The sequence below is a fragment of the Argentina silus genome (genome assembly GCF_951799395.1).
Source record: "Argentina silus genome assembly, chromosome: 7".
Classification (NCBI taxonomy): Eukaryota; Metazoa; Chordata; class Actinopteri; order Argentiniformes; family Argentinidae; genus Argentina; species Argentina silus.
Window position 1 is genome coordinate 13,715,350 of NC_139661.1, and position 20,000 is coordinate 13,735,349.

General features: G+C 46.7%; 2 protein-coding genes across 2 annotated transcripts in view; one reads left to right on the plus strand and one right to left on the minus strand.

Annotated features, from left to right (window-relative positions):
• The window catches only part of prr16 (proline rich 16), a gene marked incomplete at its 3' end in the record, with an annotated part of 3,945 nt that extends 1,979 nt beyond the window's left edge, over window positions 1-1,966 (minus strand). Inside the window, exon 1 of the mRNA XM_083673014.1 lies at window positions 1,716-1,966. Coding sequence (XP_083529140.1) covers window positions 1,716-1,850 — 135 coding nt within the window. The 5' untranslated portion in view covers window positions 1,851-1,966. The remainder of the gene's footprint in view (window positions 1-1,715) is intronic.
• Window positions 1,967-4,661: 2,695 nt separating this feature from the next.
• Window positions 4,662-19,133, plus strand: hsd17b4 (hydroxysteroid (17-beta) dehydrogenase 4). The gene is made up of 24 exons (XM_083672870.1): window positions 4,662-4,793; window positions 5,686-5,739; window positions 6,019-6,126; window positions 6,412-6,471; window positions 6,703-6,724; window positions 6,878-6,924; window positions 8,152-8,236; window positions 8,891-9,078; window positions 10,194-10,285; window positions 10,390-10,414; window positions 10,508-10,636; window positions 11,977-12,101; window positions 13,799-14,035; window positions 14,640-14,691; window positions 14,785-14,856; window positions 15,269-15,372; window positions 15,702-15,767; window positions 16,158-16,227; window positions 16,399-16,505; window positions 17,043-17,129; window positions 17,482-17,568; window positions 17,784-17,922; window positions 18,321-18,448; window positions 18,927-19,133. The coding sequence occupies exons 1-24, from the start codon at window positions 4,736-4,738 to the stop codon at window positions 19,014-19,016; spliced, it is 2,232 nt and encodes a 743-aa protein (XP_083528996.1). The 5' UTR covers window positions 4,662-4,735; the 3' UTR covers window positions 19,017-19,133.
• The last annotated feature ends 867 nt before the right edge of the window (window positions 19,134-20,000 follow it).

Consider the following 20,000-nt stretch of genomic DNA (forward strand, 5'->3'; position numbering starts at 1 on the left):
ATGTATTTATAGTGATAAGAATGCCTATGACATTTCAAAGTACCACTGACAAAGCCAAAGACGCATTATCGCTATTAAGGGTTTGGAAATATTATTAGCGTATCCAAATCAGAGTATATGCTGTAATAACTGGGCTGTACACCACAATCTCCACGCATGAGTCTTAAAGGGATGAGTCGTGAAGGGATAAGTCTTAAAGGGATGAGTCGTGAAGGGATGAGTCGTGAAGGGATGAGTTTTAAAGGGATGAGTCTTAAAGAGATGATTTAGTGGGACACAAAAGGGTAAGAGTATCCAGTGCCACATGCTGTAGGGCATGATGATTCTCTCTCTCTCTCTCTCTCTCTTTCTCACTCTTGCTCTCTGCCTCTCTCTCTCTCTCTTTCTCTCTCTCTTTGTCTGTCTCTCTCTCTTTCTCTATTCTCGTTTGATCTTATTTCTTTCTCTCTCTCTCTCTCTCTCTCTCTCTCTCTCTCTCTCTCTCTTGTATCTGTATCTGGGTTCAGCTCCCTCCAAACACAGGCTAGGATCCAGTGCAGTGTGACTTGTACTGCTGAAGATAAATGCATTTAAATGGGATTTGCTGGAACATTGGCTTGATAATGAATAGAGAACCCTCAAGGTGTGTGTGTGTGTGTGTGTGTGTGTGTGTGTGTGTGTGTGTGTGTGTGTGTGAGTGTGTGTGCGTGTGTCTGTGTGTGTGTGTGTGTGTGTGTGTGTGTGTGTATGTGTATGTGTGTGTGTGTGTGTGTGTGTGTGTCTGTGTGTGTGTGTGTGTGTGTGAGTGTGTGAGTGTGTGTGTGTGTGTGTGTGTGTGTGTGTGTGTGTGTGTGTGTGTGTGTGTTAGAAAAACAGTGTGTCAACTGTGTTCCATCCATAATACAAGAGGAAAAGACACAACAATGTATAGGTTGTATTCAAGTGACAGCCTGTCATGTAGTGTGAGAGTGAGAATGTGTGTTCACCGAGTGTGTGAGAGTGAGAGTGTGTGTTCACCAAGTGTGTGTTCGCTGTTCAGTTCAACGTGCCGGATGTTTCTTTACTCCTTGTCAAAACACATCTAGCGGTAAAAGCAGGTTAGAATGTGCAGTGCGGTTTATAATGACAGATGAGACAACGCGGATTATCAACGAGTGTCATCACAACCAAATAAAGCAAGCCATAAATGAATTAATGAGCTGAAATTATAATCCCAAATGATCTGAAATTATTTCGGACACGGTGACAGCTGCACTGTCAAAACCCTGCTATTCTGACAAGGTTCCCAGAGAGCGACTGTGGGATATCAGAATTTGACAGGAGACAATTCCCATGCAAACAGCACACTGCATTAGATGATGAAATGCAATGCAAAACCATGCCGGTGAGCTACACGATTAACAATTTATCATGATTAAATTTTCCACTTAAATCCAATCCTTTACACATCAAACCGGGAGATGTCATCCTCCGCACCTTGACAACCTGTCCTACACGTCTCTCACGTCTACCGGGAAGATTTATGATGAGATATGATAGTCTAGGCCAAGTCCATCAATTCCATGGTATCTAGAGTCAGTCCACCTAGGCCCTGGACTTCTGTCTTTCTTTCAAGAACCGTTAGATGTTTAACAAAGATCCAGTTCATCAGCAAAAGAAAAAAGATTATCAGAACACGTGCATGTTAATAAAATAAAAGACACGTTTGTGTCCATGAGGGAAATGGTTTCACTTACCTCTTTGAGTTCCTTGGCTACATCCTTCAAGTCTCCTAGAATGGTCTCCAAATCATGCACGATTGTCTTGATCTGTTTTTTTACTTTAACTTTGGAGACTACTCCTTCTGGTTCTGTATTGGATGCCCCTGACATTCTTTACACGGCGCAAAGTATTCTTTAAGGATCACAAATAAATCCTTGGGCTGGCGCAATATCACTTTTCCAAGGCATTTTAATGTTCTGTTTTCACCACTTTCCTCCCGTAGACATCACGCAAGAATGTAGCGAAGCGCGCTGACAGCGTCCCGGCTAGCACGCCTGCGCAATAGAGCATAGCAAAAAAAATAAAATAATAATCTTAAAAAATTGAAACGAAATAATGTAGGTGAGGAAGAGTTTCTCGACAGCCGCTCATTCCGCCGTTATCTTTCAAATTTTTGTCAAAAAGCGATTGATAGTGTGTCTCATTTCCTCGGCGCAACCACTCCAAATGAACCATTTTGAAGATGCCTTATAAATAAGCGGTTCAGAATAAAATCAGAATAAAAAACAGCGGAAAGAAACAGGGTATGGCCGAACACAGGGCAATCCAGACTAGGTCCCGGTCCATAATGTTCTGGTCAGTATCATAACGGTCCATGATATCAGACATCCCTCCCGAACTGATTATTCTTCCCTATAAAACAACGACAGGTGTGTAGGCCCAGTACCCTAGTTTGAATCTGCTACGATTACTTTAGGCTACTGAGGAACAGCAGGACAATTGAATATCAGCCCATCTTGATGGAAGCCTCCGTTGTGTGTGTGTGTTCGTGTGTGTATGTGTGTGCGTGCGTGCGTGCGTGTGTGTGTGCGTGTGTGTGTGTGTGTGTGTGATACGTATCGTCGCGGGAGAGAACGGTCTCTCTGCGCCTGCGCGGTGAGGTCTGCTGTAGCTGTCATCTCATGGCACAGCATGAGCAGGTCACAGTTGTAACGATCTCTCTTCATCATTATCCCTCCCGCCGAAGTCTTAGGCTAGTATTTGTAAAATGATTCATGTCAAATTAATTCTTTAAATTCAACGTTATTTTCAATGATTTATTTATTTTTACTTTCAAATATTAGGTAAATCACTTGACAAATCAGTTGATCACGACTTGGTCATTAATCACTTGTTAATCTTACTAAGTGCGGATACCTGTATGGTATTTGTGGCCGTTCTTACTGTTTTCAAAATTAGTTTTTTATTTTGGAGCTATTATTTATATTTAAAAAAGTCTATTTAAACGGTGAAAGAGGGGGATACAATCTGACAGTTATGTAACCTTCATCAAGTTCATGGAATCATTTCCATATCACTGGACACTTTGAACAACAGACATCTTACATTACATAAGCTCTTCCAGATCTATCTATCTATCTATCTATCTATCTATCTATCTATCTATCTATCTATCTATCTATCTATCTATCTATCTATCTATCTATCTATCTATCTATCTATGTGTCTGTCTGTCTGTATCTATCTATTTATTTATATATGCCCATATTTACATTTACATTTATGGCATTTAGCAGACGCCTTTATCCAAAGCAACTTACAACAAATACATTTGTTCAAGTAAGTGAATCATCTATCCATCAGTCATCATAAGATAAAGTAATCAATGCTTGGATGACCAGGGGCCATCGGCAGTCACAATGCTAGAAGAAGGAAAAATTATTATTATTATTATTTATTTATTTATTGTTTAACAGGAGAGAAACTTGTACAGGGGGGTAGTGGGGGTGAAGAGGTCATCATCACATACTGTAGCTCAAGAAAAATGTGAGACCTTCAACTCAACTTGCCCACACATATAGGTGTAGAATCTAAGCCTAAGAGAATCTTAGAATCTAAGCCTATTGTCTATACTGTGTCTTCCAAATGCAATAAAACCTATACATGCCATTGTAAGCCTCAGCATTCACCATAATGGACCTGGTCTCTCTTGGCCACCCCCCAAAATGGTAAAGAATTGGCTTGTCTGTGGAAAGCAGCCATTGTTACACATTTGAAAGGGTCAGTTCAATTTTGGAGGCGGGGTGGGGTCCTTTTGTGGTTGATCCCTACTTCTAATCAATTATGTTATACAAGAAGCATATATACTGTATACAATGTCTGTGTTTCAAATCCATAACTCCGACCCAAATGAAATGTCAGGGTGTCTTTTGCAGGTCAATAATGTTCAGAGTGAGACTGAGGAAAGTGTGATATTGAACAGGCCTGCTCTGCAATGTGAGGCTGTGTTTTTTCATTTAAGTAATACAGTAATGTGATCCATCTTGACTTTATGAAAATGTATGCGTGATTCAGATGCCCACTTCTTTTATTGATTTTCTCAGAAATAATATCATGCAAAAGGCTGAAAGGCATAATTGCAAGTACCTATCATCATTTCGAGTTGAGTCACCCAAACACCCACAATCAAATTCTAATTGTTCTCACACAAGCACAATTATTAGGCCGAATGTTTTAAACGCTGTATATGGCAAGATATCACAAATAAAGAGTCATTAATCATGTTATCACAACTAAAACACTAATCACTAGCATGCCCTAAGCATTTCATTGCACCGTCTACGGCTGTATTCTGTGTATTTGATAAATAAATTTTGATTTGATTTGATTTGATTTAAAATTTAGCATGGAAGCACAGCAGCCCTCAATGAATATTATTCATGACTGTAGGTAAAACATTATTAGTCCAATACAGTGCTTCAAAGTGGAAATGATAAGATAATAATTGCCTGATTGACAGGCATTGACATTTTCTATGCATAACAAATATGGTACGAACTGAAATTACCCCTCAGGTAAATCACCTTTATAATGAAGTGTAGCTGTGGGACTTGGATCTCTGCGATTGGTTAGATTCTGACTACCCAGCGTCCCCCTTGCGGAAGTAGGCCAAAGTTCATCTTGAGCTGTCATCGCACACACACTCACTCTGAACTTGTGTTGTTGTTGCAGCTCTCACTTGAACATAGAGTGAAAATCCAGATTCCAAACTATCATGTCTGTGCCTTTGACTTTCGAGGGGAAAGTTGTCCTCGTCACGGGGGCCGGTGGAGGTAAACAATGCCTGCTAACTTTGTTGCTTTATGATGGGAGCTAGCGTTAGCTTTCTTGCGAACTATGTCTATGCTAGTTGGCTATTTTTCTAATGTGTGAGCCTGATTATGAAACCTTCGGAGATATGCAGAGCGGGGGTTGCTAATTATGGTCGTGAGGAAGTCAAGAGCTTGATATCCTAAGCTAGCTTTAGCAGCTGGCTAGTGCTTGTTATGTCATTGCCCGTCTGCTAGCTTAGACAGCCTTGCACATTCATCTCCTTATCAGAACCTCTATACTCCCATACCTACATCTTCACATGATAGGATTAGTCTAAACTCACTACCAGGTAGTTTCAGCTCTGCTAACGGTCTCACTAGCAGCTTGACTGCTCTTCTCCACTGTCAATGTTGCAATATTGTGGCTGTGGTGATATCACTCACCCCCTAGTTGCACAGAACAAAGTACATTTATTGAATGCCTGGCTGGTAGTGTGTGAAAGGGCAATGCAGCACAGGGGAGGCTGGTGGAAGACGGTAGTCCTGTGTGATACCGTTTGTGTGATACCGTTTGATACCATTTCTCACTCCATTCCATGCATTACAATGACCCTGTCCTCCGATTTCTGCCTCCACCAGCCTCCCCTGCTGCAGCAGCAACACAGTGTCAACACACACAGCCATGATGCACACAGACAGGCAACTCTTATTCCAACTGACAATGGAATAATGTCTTAGCTCTACCATACTCTGACAATGTCGAAATAGCTTTGTGCTCCTGCTACATGTCCAGGACATTTGAATTTGTTCTACAAACTCAGCATTGATTTTCTCTTGATCATTGAACCAGGGGCGGCTGTCTTCTGATTTCTACCTCCACCATCCTTGGTGTCATCTTGTTTTGTTTCCACAGGGCTTGGCAGAGAATATGCCTTGGCGTTTGGTGAGAGGGGCGCTTCGGTTGTTGGTAAGAATGAGTCATTAGCTTAGACTCCTGTCTTAAAGATGTGTTTATGAATAAATAACGTTTATTTATTTTTTAGATGTCCTGAAAACAATGGCTGTGTTCCAAAATGCGTTCTTGCACTCTATCTAGAGCATAGACCGTACTTGGTATACACAAGAACGCCTTTTGGAACACAGCTCTTGTCTTTATATGTGTCAAGAACTAACTCTGGGGTCATGAACCATGAATCGTATGCTTAGGCCAAGTCTCCGTAATAGAATGCCTCTTCCATGTACCTAGTGAACGACCTTGGAGGAGACATAAAAGGAGGGGGGAAGAGTTCAGTGCTGGCTGATAAAGTAGTGGAGGAGATAAGAGCCAAGGGAGGCAAGGCAGTGGCCAACTACGGTAGGTAGTCTCTACCGACACCTCTCATGCTTCATACTATATAACCATGTTTCTACCAGGGGAGGCTGGTGGAGGTAGAAATCGGAGGACGGGCTGTCCGCCGATTTCTACCTCCACCAGCCTCCCCTGGTTTCTACTGTAGTTCCCACGGTTTCATTTGTCACGTGTTTCCCGGTCAGGGTGTTAGTGGGGAGGTCACAGGTCACAGGGCAGAGGCACACAGCCTTGAGGTCGGCCCAGATGCTTCACCTTTAACCTCCAACCACCTCCTTGTTGTGTACACAGACTCTGTAGAGGATGGGGAAAAACTAATCCAGACAGCCCTGGACGCGTTTGGGAGAATAGGTTTGTATTCAGACCATGTCCCTCTTAAATCAATAACAGAGATAAAATGCTGCTTTCATAGTAAATGTACACTATGTATACGAAAGTACTATACGGCTGAAAATAAAACATGATTAGATTACATGTTCACTATAGGCTTGATTGAACACACTTGTTTATATGCAATACATTTGGGGGATACATTTCCTTCTGACATGAATTTCAAGACATATTTGTGCTTCTCTTTCCCAGATATTGTTATAAATAATGCAGGGTAAGTTTTTATTTTTTATTTTCTAGTTCCCCACTATGTGCTGTATTGATAAGTTACAGCGAGAACCATTGCTTATTTAGTACATGATAAATAGAATAAATTATTTTGCTCACTCACATATGACGTTTTATTTCACACATGAAAATATTTCAGGATACTTCGAGACCGCTCCTTTGGCAGGACAAGTGATCTGGATTGGGGTAAGGATTCATACTATCCAAATTCATGTATGTTTTGATTCTTTACAAGAACCAAACATACAATAGTCTACATGCAGTGCAGCAGCTGTGTTTGGACCGACTGGTCACGTGTGTTCAGAGACAGGAGGGAGGAGAGGGGTTGGGATAGAGGAGATTGCTGTATTGTTACTGCTGTAGCCTTTTAATACAGATCTCACACACAGCATACTGACAGTGACTCCTGTAAATATACGACTACATCCTGAGGGGTGCTTAGTGGCGTAGCACACTAATGTGCATACCACATAATCGCAAGGTTCCTGGTTTGATTTCGACCCTCGACACGTCTTGCATGTCATCCCCCTCTCTCTCTCTCTCTCCCATCCTTCCTGTCAATCTCAACTATCTCTATTCCAATAAAGCAGAAATGCCCTAAAAACATATTTAAAATATACGACCACATCCATACCCTGTGTTTCATAGTCATTACGCTAATACATCATAGCTCTGTATCTCGTAGTGATTGCATTGATAAATCATCATAGCACTGTATTCTAGATCTCATCCACATCATAGTGAAATGTCATACATTGAACACTGAACATCATAGTGAAATTTCATAGCCCTTATTTAACCAGGAAGTACTTTGAGATAAACGATTTCTTTCTCAAGGGAGATGCATAGGGTCTGTATCGGGGCGGCTGGTGGAGGTGTCATACCGTTCCTCATTCCATTCCATGCGTCCACCAGTCTCCCCTGGTCTGTATGTCATCAGACCACATCCTTGTGATGGCACTGGTCCATCCAATCTGTTGTATTTCACACCTCATGCACAGCATCCTAACACTGTTGTGAATATATACGGATACATCCATTTGCTGTATGTCATAGCTCAGTAATTAAACTGATCCATTAATTCTCTTGTATTTCATAGTTCAGTAATTACACTGATCCATCCATGCCCTCTTTCTAATAGTTCAGTAATTAAACTGAGCCATCCCATCTCTTGTATTTCACATCTCCTACACAGCATATTGACACTGTTGTGAATACATGGATACATACTCTGTATTTTATAGTTCAGTAATTACACTGATCCATCCATAGTCTTGTTTGTAATAGTTCAGTAATTACACTGGTCCATACATACTCTTTATTTCATAGTTCAGGGATTAAACCGATCCACCCATGCTCTTGTATTTCATAGTTCAGTAATTAAACTGATCCATCCCATCTCTTGTATTTCAGACCTGATCCACAGAGTCCATCTGAGGGGTTCCTTCATGGTCACCAGGGCCGCGTGGGACCACATGAAGAAGCAGAAGTTTGGAAGGTATGGTAATGACCTCTGCAGTAAAGGGTCTGGGGTCAAACTCAGCATCACTGTTGTCACTTAGGCAGAAGGAAATCCTAAATCGACCCCAAGCCTTCTCTCACCCAGCAACGCAGACCTGGTACTAATCCCACCCTAGACAGTAGTTAGGGTGTGACAGCTGCAGAGTAGGCCTGTATTAGTCCATCCACTGTGCGTCTGTCTCAGGTTCAAACACAGGTGGGTCTGCCTGTTCTCATCAGACAGAGAGGGAACTCCTACGTTATGATTGCTTATGATTTGCAGCACAAGCACCCAAGTCTGTGTTCTCCTGTCCTACAAGTGTATTTTTAGTGAGGACATTTCCCTGATTTGAGCAGTATAGTACAGTAGGTTCTGGGAGTGTTTCTGGGTCGCTGGGTTTGTTACAACCCCAGTGTGATTTGTGTATTTGCTGTTGTATTGTGTTTGCCTGTTACTGCTGCTTGACTGAGGTGAACTGAGCGTAAACACACACACACACACACACACACACACACACTTTAATACAAACACACACACACACTCAATCACTCACTCACACACACACCCCCACCTACCCACGCCCCCCCCCCCCCCCCCCCCCCCGCCAGTCTTGATTACCCTGACGTGTCACGGTGCCCTGTCTGTGCCCAGAATCGTCATGACATCATCGGCGGCTGGCATCTATGGTAACTTCGGCCAGGCCAACTATAGCGCAGCCAAGCTGGGCATGCTGGGGCTGGCCAACACCCTGGCCATCGAGGGACTCAAGTACAACATCCACTGCAACACCATCGCCCCCACCGCTGGATCACGCCTCACAGAGACCGTCATGCCCCCAGGTGAGGGGGGGAGTGGGGGGGAGGGAGGGGCAAGGTGGGGAGGAAGAGGAAAGGGAGGGTGAGGAGAGCAGAGCAGAGGAGAACAGAAGAGGAGCAGAGCAGAGCGTCTCTCCTGCCGCCCGGCTGCCATTGAAAGTGAATGGAGCCCCTAGCGCCTAGCGCCTAGAGCCTGCCTCTCCTGTGTAAAACCCTCAAGGCGAATGCTTCTCCACTGTGATCTGACTTGATCTGTTGCATAATGTGACACTCATGTTGGCCTACTGTTGTCCTACAAACTCTGTAGGAGCGGCAGTTTGCCTCCAAATACATTTCTACCGATAAACACATTTTCTACCGATACACAAATTACGGTTCATAACACTGAGATTTAAGATGAACTTCGAATAGTAGTGTGCCACCACCCACGGCTCAGGGATCTCCCCAGAGAATGTCAGAGTGGCGCTGCGCCACGCTGTGGACTTGGCGGCGCCTCCATGTAAACATTTCAAGGCAAATTAAACTATATATTTAGTAATGACAGAGTAACTGTCTTTAATGGTTCTAAAAAGGTTCTTCATTTGTCCTCAGAGGGGAACCCTTTGAAGAATCCTTTTAGGTTGGATGTTGAATTTGATTTAGAACCTTCTGTGAAAAGGGTTCAACATCCAACCCAAAAGGGTTCTTCAACGGGTTACCCCATCAGGACACATGAAGAACCCTTTTAGAACCATTGTTTCTAAGAGTGTATGACCCTAGCCAGAGATGAATGCTCTGGCGTGTCTCCGGGAGAGATGACCTTTCTGGTTTGTGGGTCGGGTATTTAATGAGGCGTCATCAAGGCCTATGCTTGTCAGACTGGCATCTGCCTCCTTCCTCTGCCTGGCAGATGTCATACATGCCCACTTCCTACCCGCTACCGTGTTGTGACATTGGACCATATGTCCCGCAGTGACTTCTGTTTCCTCTACCGTTTTAAATCAAGTCAAACTTTATTCGTCGTATTCACAGAATACAGCCGTAGACGCTGCAATGAAATGCTTTGGTTTCTCAACGAAGCAAAGTGCTGCTAGGCTATCACTGTGACTTGCATGGTTTCATGTTGACGTTGTTGATGTTTTGTTGTCTGTTGTCTCCAGATCTGCTAGAGTCGTTGAAGGCGGAGTACGTGGCCCCGCTGGTGCTGTGGTTGTGTCACCAGCAGTGTCAGGAGAATGGAGGCCTGTTTGAGGTGTGTGTGTGTGTGTGTGTGTGTGTGACACATGTGTCACATGTTCATTAGTCTTGAATATAAGGCGTGTTTATCTCTGACTTGATTGTTGTCTCCTGGTGCAGGTTGGCGCTGGCTGGATCGGGAAATGTAAGTAGACTGTTAGAATGTGTTCTTCTCCCTTGGGAATGGATGGTACTGTCTGTTCTAGAGGATTCAATATTCCCTGGTGTGTGTGTGCAGTGCGCTGGGAGCGTTCGAAGGGCCGTATAGTGAGGCACAGGAACCAGAGCATGTCCCCCGAGGCAGTGAGGGACCAATGGGACGACATCTGTGACTTCACTGATGCCACCAAGCCTGCCAACATCCAAGGTAACATATATACGCACACACACACGCACACACGCACACACACACACACACACACACATCTGTGACTTCACTGATGTTGTCAAGCCTGCCAACATCCAAGGTAAGACACACACAAACAAACACTGACATGCACACACACACACACACACACACACACACACACACACACACACACACACACAGAACATGTGTGTAATATTCTAGTTGTCAAATATTGGAATAGGGTTAGTGTACAGAGTTTGCACTCTTCTGGCTTTGTAACAACAGTAGTTGAAGCATGTAACCAATACCACAGAAGAAGAGATCCAATACCAATACCACAGAAGAAGAGCCCCCCTGCCCCCACCCCCCTCCTGCCCCCCTTCTAGCTCTTTCTCTCTCTCTTTCTTCTCCTCTTCCTCCTCCTCCTCCTTCTTCCCTCTCTCCCTGCCCTTGCCTGTACAGTAGCAGCAGCATCCGTAGCAGCAGTGCATCATGGGGGTGGTAGTTTATTCCCCCGGGAGGTTCATCTCATTAGCATGTCTTTGTAGTGCTGCTCACTTGTACCTTAAAGAGCACTTGTTGCTGTTCTCTGTTCCAGAACAGTCTACTGGGGTTCACCTCCTCTCTCCTCTTCACTCTTCTCTCTCTCCTCTGTCACCTCTCCTCTCCTCTCTCCTCTCTGCTCTCTATCTCTCACCTGTTCTCTCTCCTCAGCTCTTTCCCCTCTCTCTCTCTCTTGCTCTCTCCCCTCTCTCCTCTTTCCTCTCTCTCTCTCCCCCCTCTCTCCTTCTCCTTCTCCTTCTCATATTCGCTGTTGTGGAGTCTTGTCGACGGACTAACTTATGGACTTGTAATTGTGTTTTATGTCTTTATTTGACTCCTCTCCATCTCCTGTTCTGCTGCTGAAGTTATTGACTGGTGTGTAACAGATGGGTTATGGATTATGTAACAGACGGACCGGTAAAGTTATGTTGCATTAGAATGTATCGTATTTTAATAACACTTCCTGGTTGTGCTGGCAGAGAGTGTTATTGGGTGACTCATGTGGCTCCTCTCCTGTCTTCTTCTGCTGTTTGTGGGTGGACTGTAGAGTGTTATTGAATGACTCATTTGACCTTTTTCTCTCTCTCTCCCTCTCTCTGTGTAGTGGTTATAGATTCTCATCCTTTCATCTCTCTCTCTCTCTGTTGTAGTTATAGATTCTCATCTTCTCTCTCTCTCTCTCTCTCTCTCTCTCTGTGTGGTGGTTATAGAATCTCATCCTCTCTTCTCTCTCTCTCTCTCTTTCTCCCCCCCTCTCTGTGGTTATAGAATCTAATCTCTTCTTCTTCTCTCCTCTGTCTGTGTGGTGTTCATAGCATCTCTGACCTCATTGGTGGATGTCCTGTCCAGCATGGAGTCTGACCCGGGCCTGGCCCCCAACCCAACCAGTGCCTTGGCCTCCTCCCCCGCCTCCTCCCCCTCTTCCTCAGGCATCAACCCAGTGAGTCTCCAGCCCCGTCTGGATAAACATGACTTCCTCATTCTCTCCATCGAGGAACCCGAACAGATGGACCGGTCTGATACGTCATCCACCTGGAACCGACGCTGCAGCGGGAGCCAGTTCTGAAATGGACTTTAATTGAAACTTGGCTCCCGGTGTTGGTTGAGTTCTGGTTCTGTGGCTGTATCGGACCCTGTCCTTCTGTTCAGATTGCTGGCTTCCCACTAGGAAGTCCACTGATTTGGCGCCGGATGATCGGTGAAGGCAGCTCACCTGGTAAAGTCGTCTTCGACCAATCCGATCACGTTTCGAATCTAACCTAATTTAATTTGAATATAATCAAACTTTATTAACAACATCTCCTGCAGACAGGACAGAGCAGGACAGATGGCGGGCGCTAATGATGCGCCGTCACCGCTCGCCCTGCCAGGGATGTCGTCTTCAGAAGACGTCTGTCAGACCTGTCACTTTGAAGCCGAGTTGCCATAGCGCTGAGTCACATGTCACCACGGCCCTGGTTGACCCCTCACCAACCTTCCACGGCTCCAACAGGCGAGGTGATGACTCATTTAGTAGATCTGAAACCAAACTGGATGAGTGTTAGCGTGATACTCCCCTCTCTGCTTATACCCATCCCTTGTCGATCAGATCTACAAAATGAGTATCCAGGGAGTCAGGGTTAGGGGAGTGTCTCTGGACCATGTGACAGGAGCACAGCCAGGCTGTTAGTCACAGCGTTGCCTCGGGTCGGCATGGGGACACGGTGACATTTGACTTGGAGCCATGGCAACCCAGCTTCGCAGGGACAATCGGTGCAGATGGCCTCTGAAAACAGGAGGGGGAAGGGGTCTAGAGATACTGGAGACAGGGTTCACAGAGGGGGGGGGGGGGGGTCTAGAGATACTGGAGACAGGGGGTTCACAGAGGGGGGGGGGGTCTAGAGATACTGGAGACAGGGAGTTCACAGAGGGGGGGGGGGGTCTAGAGATACTGGAGACAGGGTTCACAGAGGGGGGGGGGGGTCTAGAGATACTGGAGACAGGGTTCACAGAGGGGGGGGGGGGTCTAGAGATACTGGAGACAGGGTTTACAGAGGGGGGGGGGTCTAGAGATACTGGAGACAGGGTTCACAGAGGGGGGGGGGGTCTAGAGATACTGGAGACAGGGTTCACAGAGGGGGGGGGGGGTCTAGAGATACTGGAGACAGGGTTCACAGAGGGGGGGGGGGTCTAGAGATACTGGAGACAGGGTTCACAGAGGGGGGGGGGTCTAGAGATACTGGAGACAGGGTTCACAGAGGGGGGGGGGTCTAGAGATACTGGAGACAGGGTTCACAGAGGGGGGGGGGGGGGTCTAGAGATACTGGAGACAGGGTTCACAGAGGGGGGGGGGGGGGGGTCTAGAGATACTGGAGACAGGGTTCACAGAGGGGGGGGGGTCTAGAGATACTGGAGAACAGCATCCTTATCATCAGGAGATATCAGTAACAGTAGTAGAGATACTGAAGAACAGCATTGTAATCATCACGAGATGGTCTAGGGGTTAGGGTCTAATGTCTAGGGGTTAGGGTCTAATGTCTAGGGGTTAGGGTCTAATGTCTAGGGGTTAGGGTCTAATGTCTAGGGGGTAGGGTCTAGGGTCTAGGGAGTAGTGTCTAGGGGACAGAGTCAGACTCTAACTCTCCTCTCCTCCCTCAGGCCGAGGCGATAGGCCAGAAGCTTCCGGAGACATCGTTCAGCTACAGCAACACCCAGTGCATCCTATACGCCCTGGGGGTGGGCATGTCCACCCGGGAGGAGGACCACCTGCGCTTCCTCTACGAGGGTAGCCAGGACTTCAGCTGCCTGCCCACCTTCGGGGTGATCCCCTCCCAGGCAGCCATGATGGACGGGGGCCTGGGGGCCGTACCGGGGCTCAACATTGACTTCTCCAGGGTCAGATACTGGAGCAACGCTCTAGAAACACTGTTGACATTACAAACTGTGTGGCCTGGGGTGGTCCAGTGGTCCAGCACCGCGGCCTGGGGTGGTCCAGTGGTCTAGCACCACGGCCTGGGGGGGTCTAGCACCACGGCCTGGGGTGGTCCACTGGTCTAGCACCACGGCTTGGGGGGGTCTAGCACTATGACCTGGGGTGGTCCAGTGGTCTAGCACCATGGCCTACAGTGCACACACATGCCCACGTCATGGGTTTGAATCCGGCCCATGCCCTGCTGACATACCCTCTCCTCCTTCCTTTCCTGTCTCTCTACTACACTGTCTCTATCTAATCAAAAATGAAAAATATCAACAACAAAAAAAGCCATTACAAACTGTGCATCTCCACTGGAGATGGATCCATCATTTAGGTTTTGATACTGAGTAGTATGTTGTTGCTCACTCTAAGTGTGTTTCAGCGTGGCCTGTATCCAGCTACTGTAGGCCAAAAGACTGTTCTGTTGTTGGCAGAAGAATGAAAAAACGATATCTGAACAACAATTGTAATCACCTCCCTCTCTCCCTCTCCCCCCTTGCCCCCCCCCCCCACCCCCCCCTCCAGGTGTTGCATGGGGAGCAGTACCTAGAGTTGTATAAGCCCCTCCCCACATCAGGTCAGTATCACATATCCTGTTGCTGCCTCTTTCACTCCAACATCTTCTTTCCATAAAATAAACTGATTTGAACTATTAATTCCTCATTTGCAGGAACATTGACCTCACAGGCCACCATAGCTGACGTGTTGGACAAAGGCTCCGGAGCAGTTATTCTCATGGATGGTAAGGTGGTGGTGGTGGTGGTGGTGGTGGTGGTTGTTGTTTATTCAAATGTGTTTCCAGAAAGTACTCTGGTAGAAGGAGTGAATGCTGATGCTGTCGTTCCATGCCAACTGGGTATACTGAATGAGGAAGGATATTTTAGGTTTTGGAAATATTTTAGATTTCCACAGGCTTGCATATGATTAAACCAATACTCACTGGTATTATTAACCACACAGTGTCTACTCTACCAGATGACCCTGTGAGATCAGGCACCATGTCTTATATTGGAATACTGACTGTAAGGAATTAAAACACATTCAGTCTTTATGTAGACGTGAGAAAAAACCTGTGTCTGTGTATGTGTTTCTGTGTCTGTCTGTCTGTGCGTGCGTGCGTGCGTGCGTGCGTGCGTGTGTGTGTGTCTCTCTAGTGAACACATACAGTGGTAAGGAGTTGGTGTGTTACAACCAGTGGTCTGTGTTCGTGGTGGGGGCCGGGGGTTTCGGAGGGAGGAGGAGCTCTGACAAAGCAAAGGTACCTTCACCATCTGTCACCTACAGATAGGCCAGCTTTTAGACAGGGGAGGCCGCTGGAGGTAGACATCGGAGGACGGCCTCATTGTAGGGCATGGAACAGTACGAAACCTCCAACAGCCTCCCCTGATACATCTCCCTCGAGTGTACATACTGCTTAAATAAGGGCTATGATATTTCACTATGATGTTCAATGTTCGCGTGTTTGATACCGTTCCTCATTCCGTCCCATGCATTACAATGAGGCTGTCCTCTGATTTCTACCTCCACTGCTTTAAGACCATTGTATGGTTGAAATGATGCTGTAACTGTGGTCTCTCTCTCCTCCAGACCACCCTGCCCCCCCCTGATAGAGCTCCTGATGCTGTGATGACCGATGTCACCACCAGAGACCAGGTGTGTGTTTAACATGACACAACCATACACTCATCATGTATGATGTACAGTGTGTTGAGACCCTGCTGATAATGCACTTTAAAACTAAATCAACTTGAAACTATACAACACACACACACACACACACACACACACACCCACCCTTGGGTCATGTGATTCACTGTAGGGGTCATGTGATTCACTGTAGGGGTCATGTGATTCACTGTAGGGGTCATGTGTTTAAGAGACACACTAGGCAGTTGGTTTCTAAGTGCTTCAATATTCTTCAGGAGTGGCATCAATAATGCTTCATCATTGGTTCAAACCTGTCTGTACTCAATATTCATATTGTACTGTAGGATATTCCCAAAGATAGTGAGATCACATGGTTTTTCCCCTTGCTGGTTGCAGGCCGCCCTGTATCGTCTCAGTGGAGACTGGAACCCCCTCCACATAGACCCGAGCTTCGCTGCCATGGGAGGTGAGGCCCTCATCATCTACTGCTGCTTTCAATATGCTACCTAGCATGCTACTGAGAATGAATGGTCATTTAATATACCCATGCTAGCATGCTACTTAGAATGAATGGTCATTCAATATGTCCATGTATGAGATAGTAATCAGTCATCCACCCCCACCACCCCGGTCTCAGGGTTCGCGACCCCCATCCTGCACGGCCTGTGTTCCTTCGGGTTCGCCGCCAGACACGTCCTGAAGCAGTACGCCAACAATGATGCCTCCCTGTTCAAGGCCATCAAGGTACCGCACAGCTTCCTCTCCTCCTCCTCCCCATCCCTCTCCTCCTCCTCCCCATCCCTCTCCTCCCCCCATCCTTCTCCTCCATCCCTCTCCTCCTCCCCATCCCTCTCCTACTCCCCCATCCCTCTCCTCCTCCCCATCCCTCTCCTCCTCCTCCCCATCCCTCTCTTCCTCCCTCCCTCTCCTCCTCCCCCCATCCCTCTCCCCTGTTCAAGACCATCAAGGTGAAACACCAGCGCAGCTCCCTCCTCCCTCTCCTCCTCTCCTCCCCCCATCGCTCTCCCCTGTTCAAGGCCATCAAGGTGAAACACCAGCACAGCTCCCTCCTCCCTCTCCTCCCCCCATCCCTCTCCCCTGTTCAAAGCCATCAAGGTGAAACACCAGTGCAGCTCCCTCCCCTCCTCCCCCCTCCCTCCCCTCCTCTCCCCCATCCCTCTACCCTGTTCAAGGCCATCAAGGTGAAACACCAGCGCAGCTCCCTCTCCCCCCCCCCCCCCCCCCCCCCTGTAATACTGTAACACTGTTCTGATCTCTCAGGTCCGCTTCGCCAAGCCTGTGTTGCCGGGTCAGTCCCTGCAGACAGAGATGTGGAAGGAGGGGAACAGGATCCACATCCAGTGCAAAGTGAGTCCCTTTAATCACCGCTGTGGTAATGGCCGCCCGTACGGCCAATGGCATCGTTGACCCTGTGGAGGGCAATTCAGGCCAAACGTTTATTGGTGAATAAATGTCACAGCAATGAAAGGAGAGAATGAACAACTTTCATTTTCATTAAGTTTTGAGTACCGTCATTGTTATCAATTTGGGACGACCGTTACTAACAATGATGATGGACTTTTAATCATTCAGAAGTGCTCAGATTATGGCCGGACTAACAGTGAAGGCCGGGCCAGTGTGTCTGTCTCTCTGACCCGCCTGTGACCCAGTGTGTCTGTCTCTCTGACCCGGCTGTGACCTGCTGAGTTCTGTCCCTCAGGTGGAAGAGACGGGCGCGGTGGTTCTGGCTGGGGCCTATGTGGACCTGCATGGTGCTGCTGAGGCCTCTCCTGACAGCCTGTCTGAGGTAAATCACTTCAGATATACTCACTGTGTGACTATGATACACAGGCAGTTAGCACTGTGAAATGACCTCACACAGAAAATGACCTCACACAGGAAATGAGCTAACACAGGAAATGAGCATTAGGTAGTAATATACAGGTATAAATTATGTACAGGTAGTAAATTAAATATGTATTTGATAAAGGAAATGCGTGTGTGTGTTTTAACCCCTCCCAGGCTGGGGGTCTCCAGAGCGACCTGGTGTTTGCAGAGATCGGACGGAGGATCAAAGACATGGGGGCGGAGCTAGTGAAGAAGGTGAACGCTGTGTTTGGGTGGGAGATCACCAAGGACGGACACACTGCTGCTCAGTGGAGTGAGTCAACACCACACACACCTTACACACCTTTACCTGTACACTGCTGTCAACACCACACACACCTAACACACCTTTACCTGTACATTTTCCTGTGCCAACAGCCTTTTAACACTTCCTAACAGCTGCTGAAGCTGCACTAGTGAGGGCCTTACTTACTGGGTAGACACTGTACACCTGAAACCTTTCTTGGTAGTTTCTCATTGCTGTATTCTGATGGTTTCTCTCTCTCTCTAACCACCCCCTCTCTCTACCCCCCCCCCCCCTCTCTCTCTCTTTATCTCTACCCCCCTCTCTCTATCTGCCGCCCCCCCCTTCTCTCTCTCTCCCTCCCCCTCTCTCTCTCTGTCTTTCTCCCCCCCCCCCCTCTTTCTGTCTTTCTCTCTCCCCCTCTCTAGCCATTGATCTGAAGACAGGACCAGGGGGCTTACATAAGGGTCCGTACAGCGGGAAGGCAGACGTCACCTTCACCGTGTCTGACGAAGACTTCATGGAGGTGGTGACGGGCAAGATTAACCCTCAGAAGGTAACACACACACAATCTCACACACACAATCTCACAATCACAATGACCTACACACGCAAGGACAATGTGAAAAGAATCTATCTGAGCCATCCAGCAGGGTTTCACCTGTGCTGCTCCACCACAACAACATCTGAGGAGCCCTGGAGCTCAGTGAAGGTCTTTTCACTTCAGTACAAGTACATGCTGTTGAGCTACTTACCCCAGCCCTCCCTCCCTTCCTCCCTCCCTCCCTCCTCCTCCTCCACTTGATATTCTCAGAGAAGCTAAGCATTTCATTGTTTTGGGATTTCGCTAAGAGAAAATTCTATGCCTCAGCTCATGAACTTTCTATCGATTTAGTTTCTGAGAGCTTCGCAATTTATCTGGTTTCTATTCTGAGATGAGTGAAAATGGCGCCGTAGTTACTCAGACTTGTTCTTTGTCTTCCTACCTCCCTCCCTCCCTCTCTCCCTCCTCCCTCCTCCCCTCACCCCAACAGGCGTTCTTCGGGGGCAAGCTGAAGGTGCGAGGGAACATCATGCTGAGTCAGAAGTTGGAGGTGATCCTCAAAGACCACGCCAAGTTGTGAGGCGGAGCTATGACCGACCGACCGACCGACCAATCACACAGCAGGAACACACCCTACCTGTCCAACCTCTCTTCTCTGATCTACACTACTGTCTAGGGCGTAGGGGGCTAAGACGTAGGGGGCTAAGACGTAGGGGGCAAGGGTGTAGGGGGTTAGGGGGCTAGGGTGTAATGAGCTAGGGTGTAGGGGGTTAGGGTGTAAGGGGCTAGGAGTCGTTTCTGGACAGGGCTGACCTCTCCATCCTGAGTTATCATCATCATCACATCCTCGTCCGTCTAAAGGAGGAAGCAGTAATTGCACTTATCTGTCCTGCTCTATGTCCTGATATGCAGCTGAAAAGTCTGGGATGTGTCTGAGTGATAATTTCTGCCCGATGATTTTGTAATGCAGTTTGTTGACGTTAATGGATACATAAATAACGCTGATCGCAGTTCATAACAGTTAGATGACGCTCGGCTTGTCACCTGGGGCTGTGATGATGAGGTTCAGAAGAGTGATTGTCAACAGGAAGGTTATCGTCCTTCACAATGATGAGAAATGTATGAAAATGTGTATAAACGATGAAAGCTGAAGTTGATCATGCGAGGGTAGCGCATTACCATTCCATGGATCACAATGAGCCCGTCCTCTGATTTCTACCTCCACCAGCCTCCCCTGCTTGTTATAGAATATCCTGACATGTTGTCGTGAGAAAGACTGAAGTTAATTTGTTAATAATTATAAATTACTTGGAAAAAAATGGTTGTAAGAGTAACAGAATAATCTGTACCTAACTGCTAATCTGAACCCATAATAATCTAATTATGGAGAGTTTGATTTAGTAAAACGACCTAACCACTTTATTTTATACAGGTCCGTTTATTTGATTGGTTGTATCTGAAATGATGTATTTGATATAACTGTTATTTTCTTTATGTTTGGTTTTGTTCATTTTGAAGTGACCGAACTACTTTTATGAATTTGATGATATCCAATGTGAACCAA

Coding starts and splice junctions, on each gene's coding strand:
- hsd17b4 (XM_083672870.1), top strand. CDS start 4,736: ATGTCTGTGCCTTTGACTTTCGAGGGGAAAGTTGTCCTCGTCACGGGG. Junction 5,740..6,018: donor GAGGGGCGCTTCGGTTGTTG/GTAAGAATGAGT, acceptor CCATGTACCTAG/TGAACGACCTTGGAGGAGAC. Junction 6,725..6,877: donor ATTGTTATAAATAATGCAGG/GTAAGTTTTTAT, acceptor AAAATATTTCAG/GATACTTCGAGACCGCTCCT.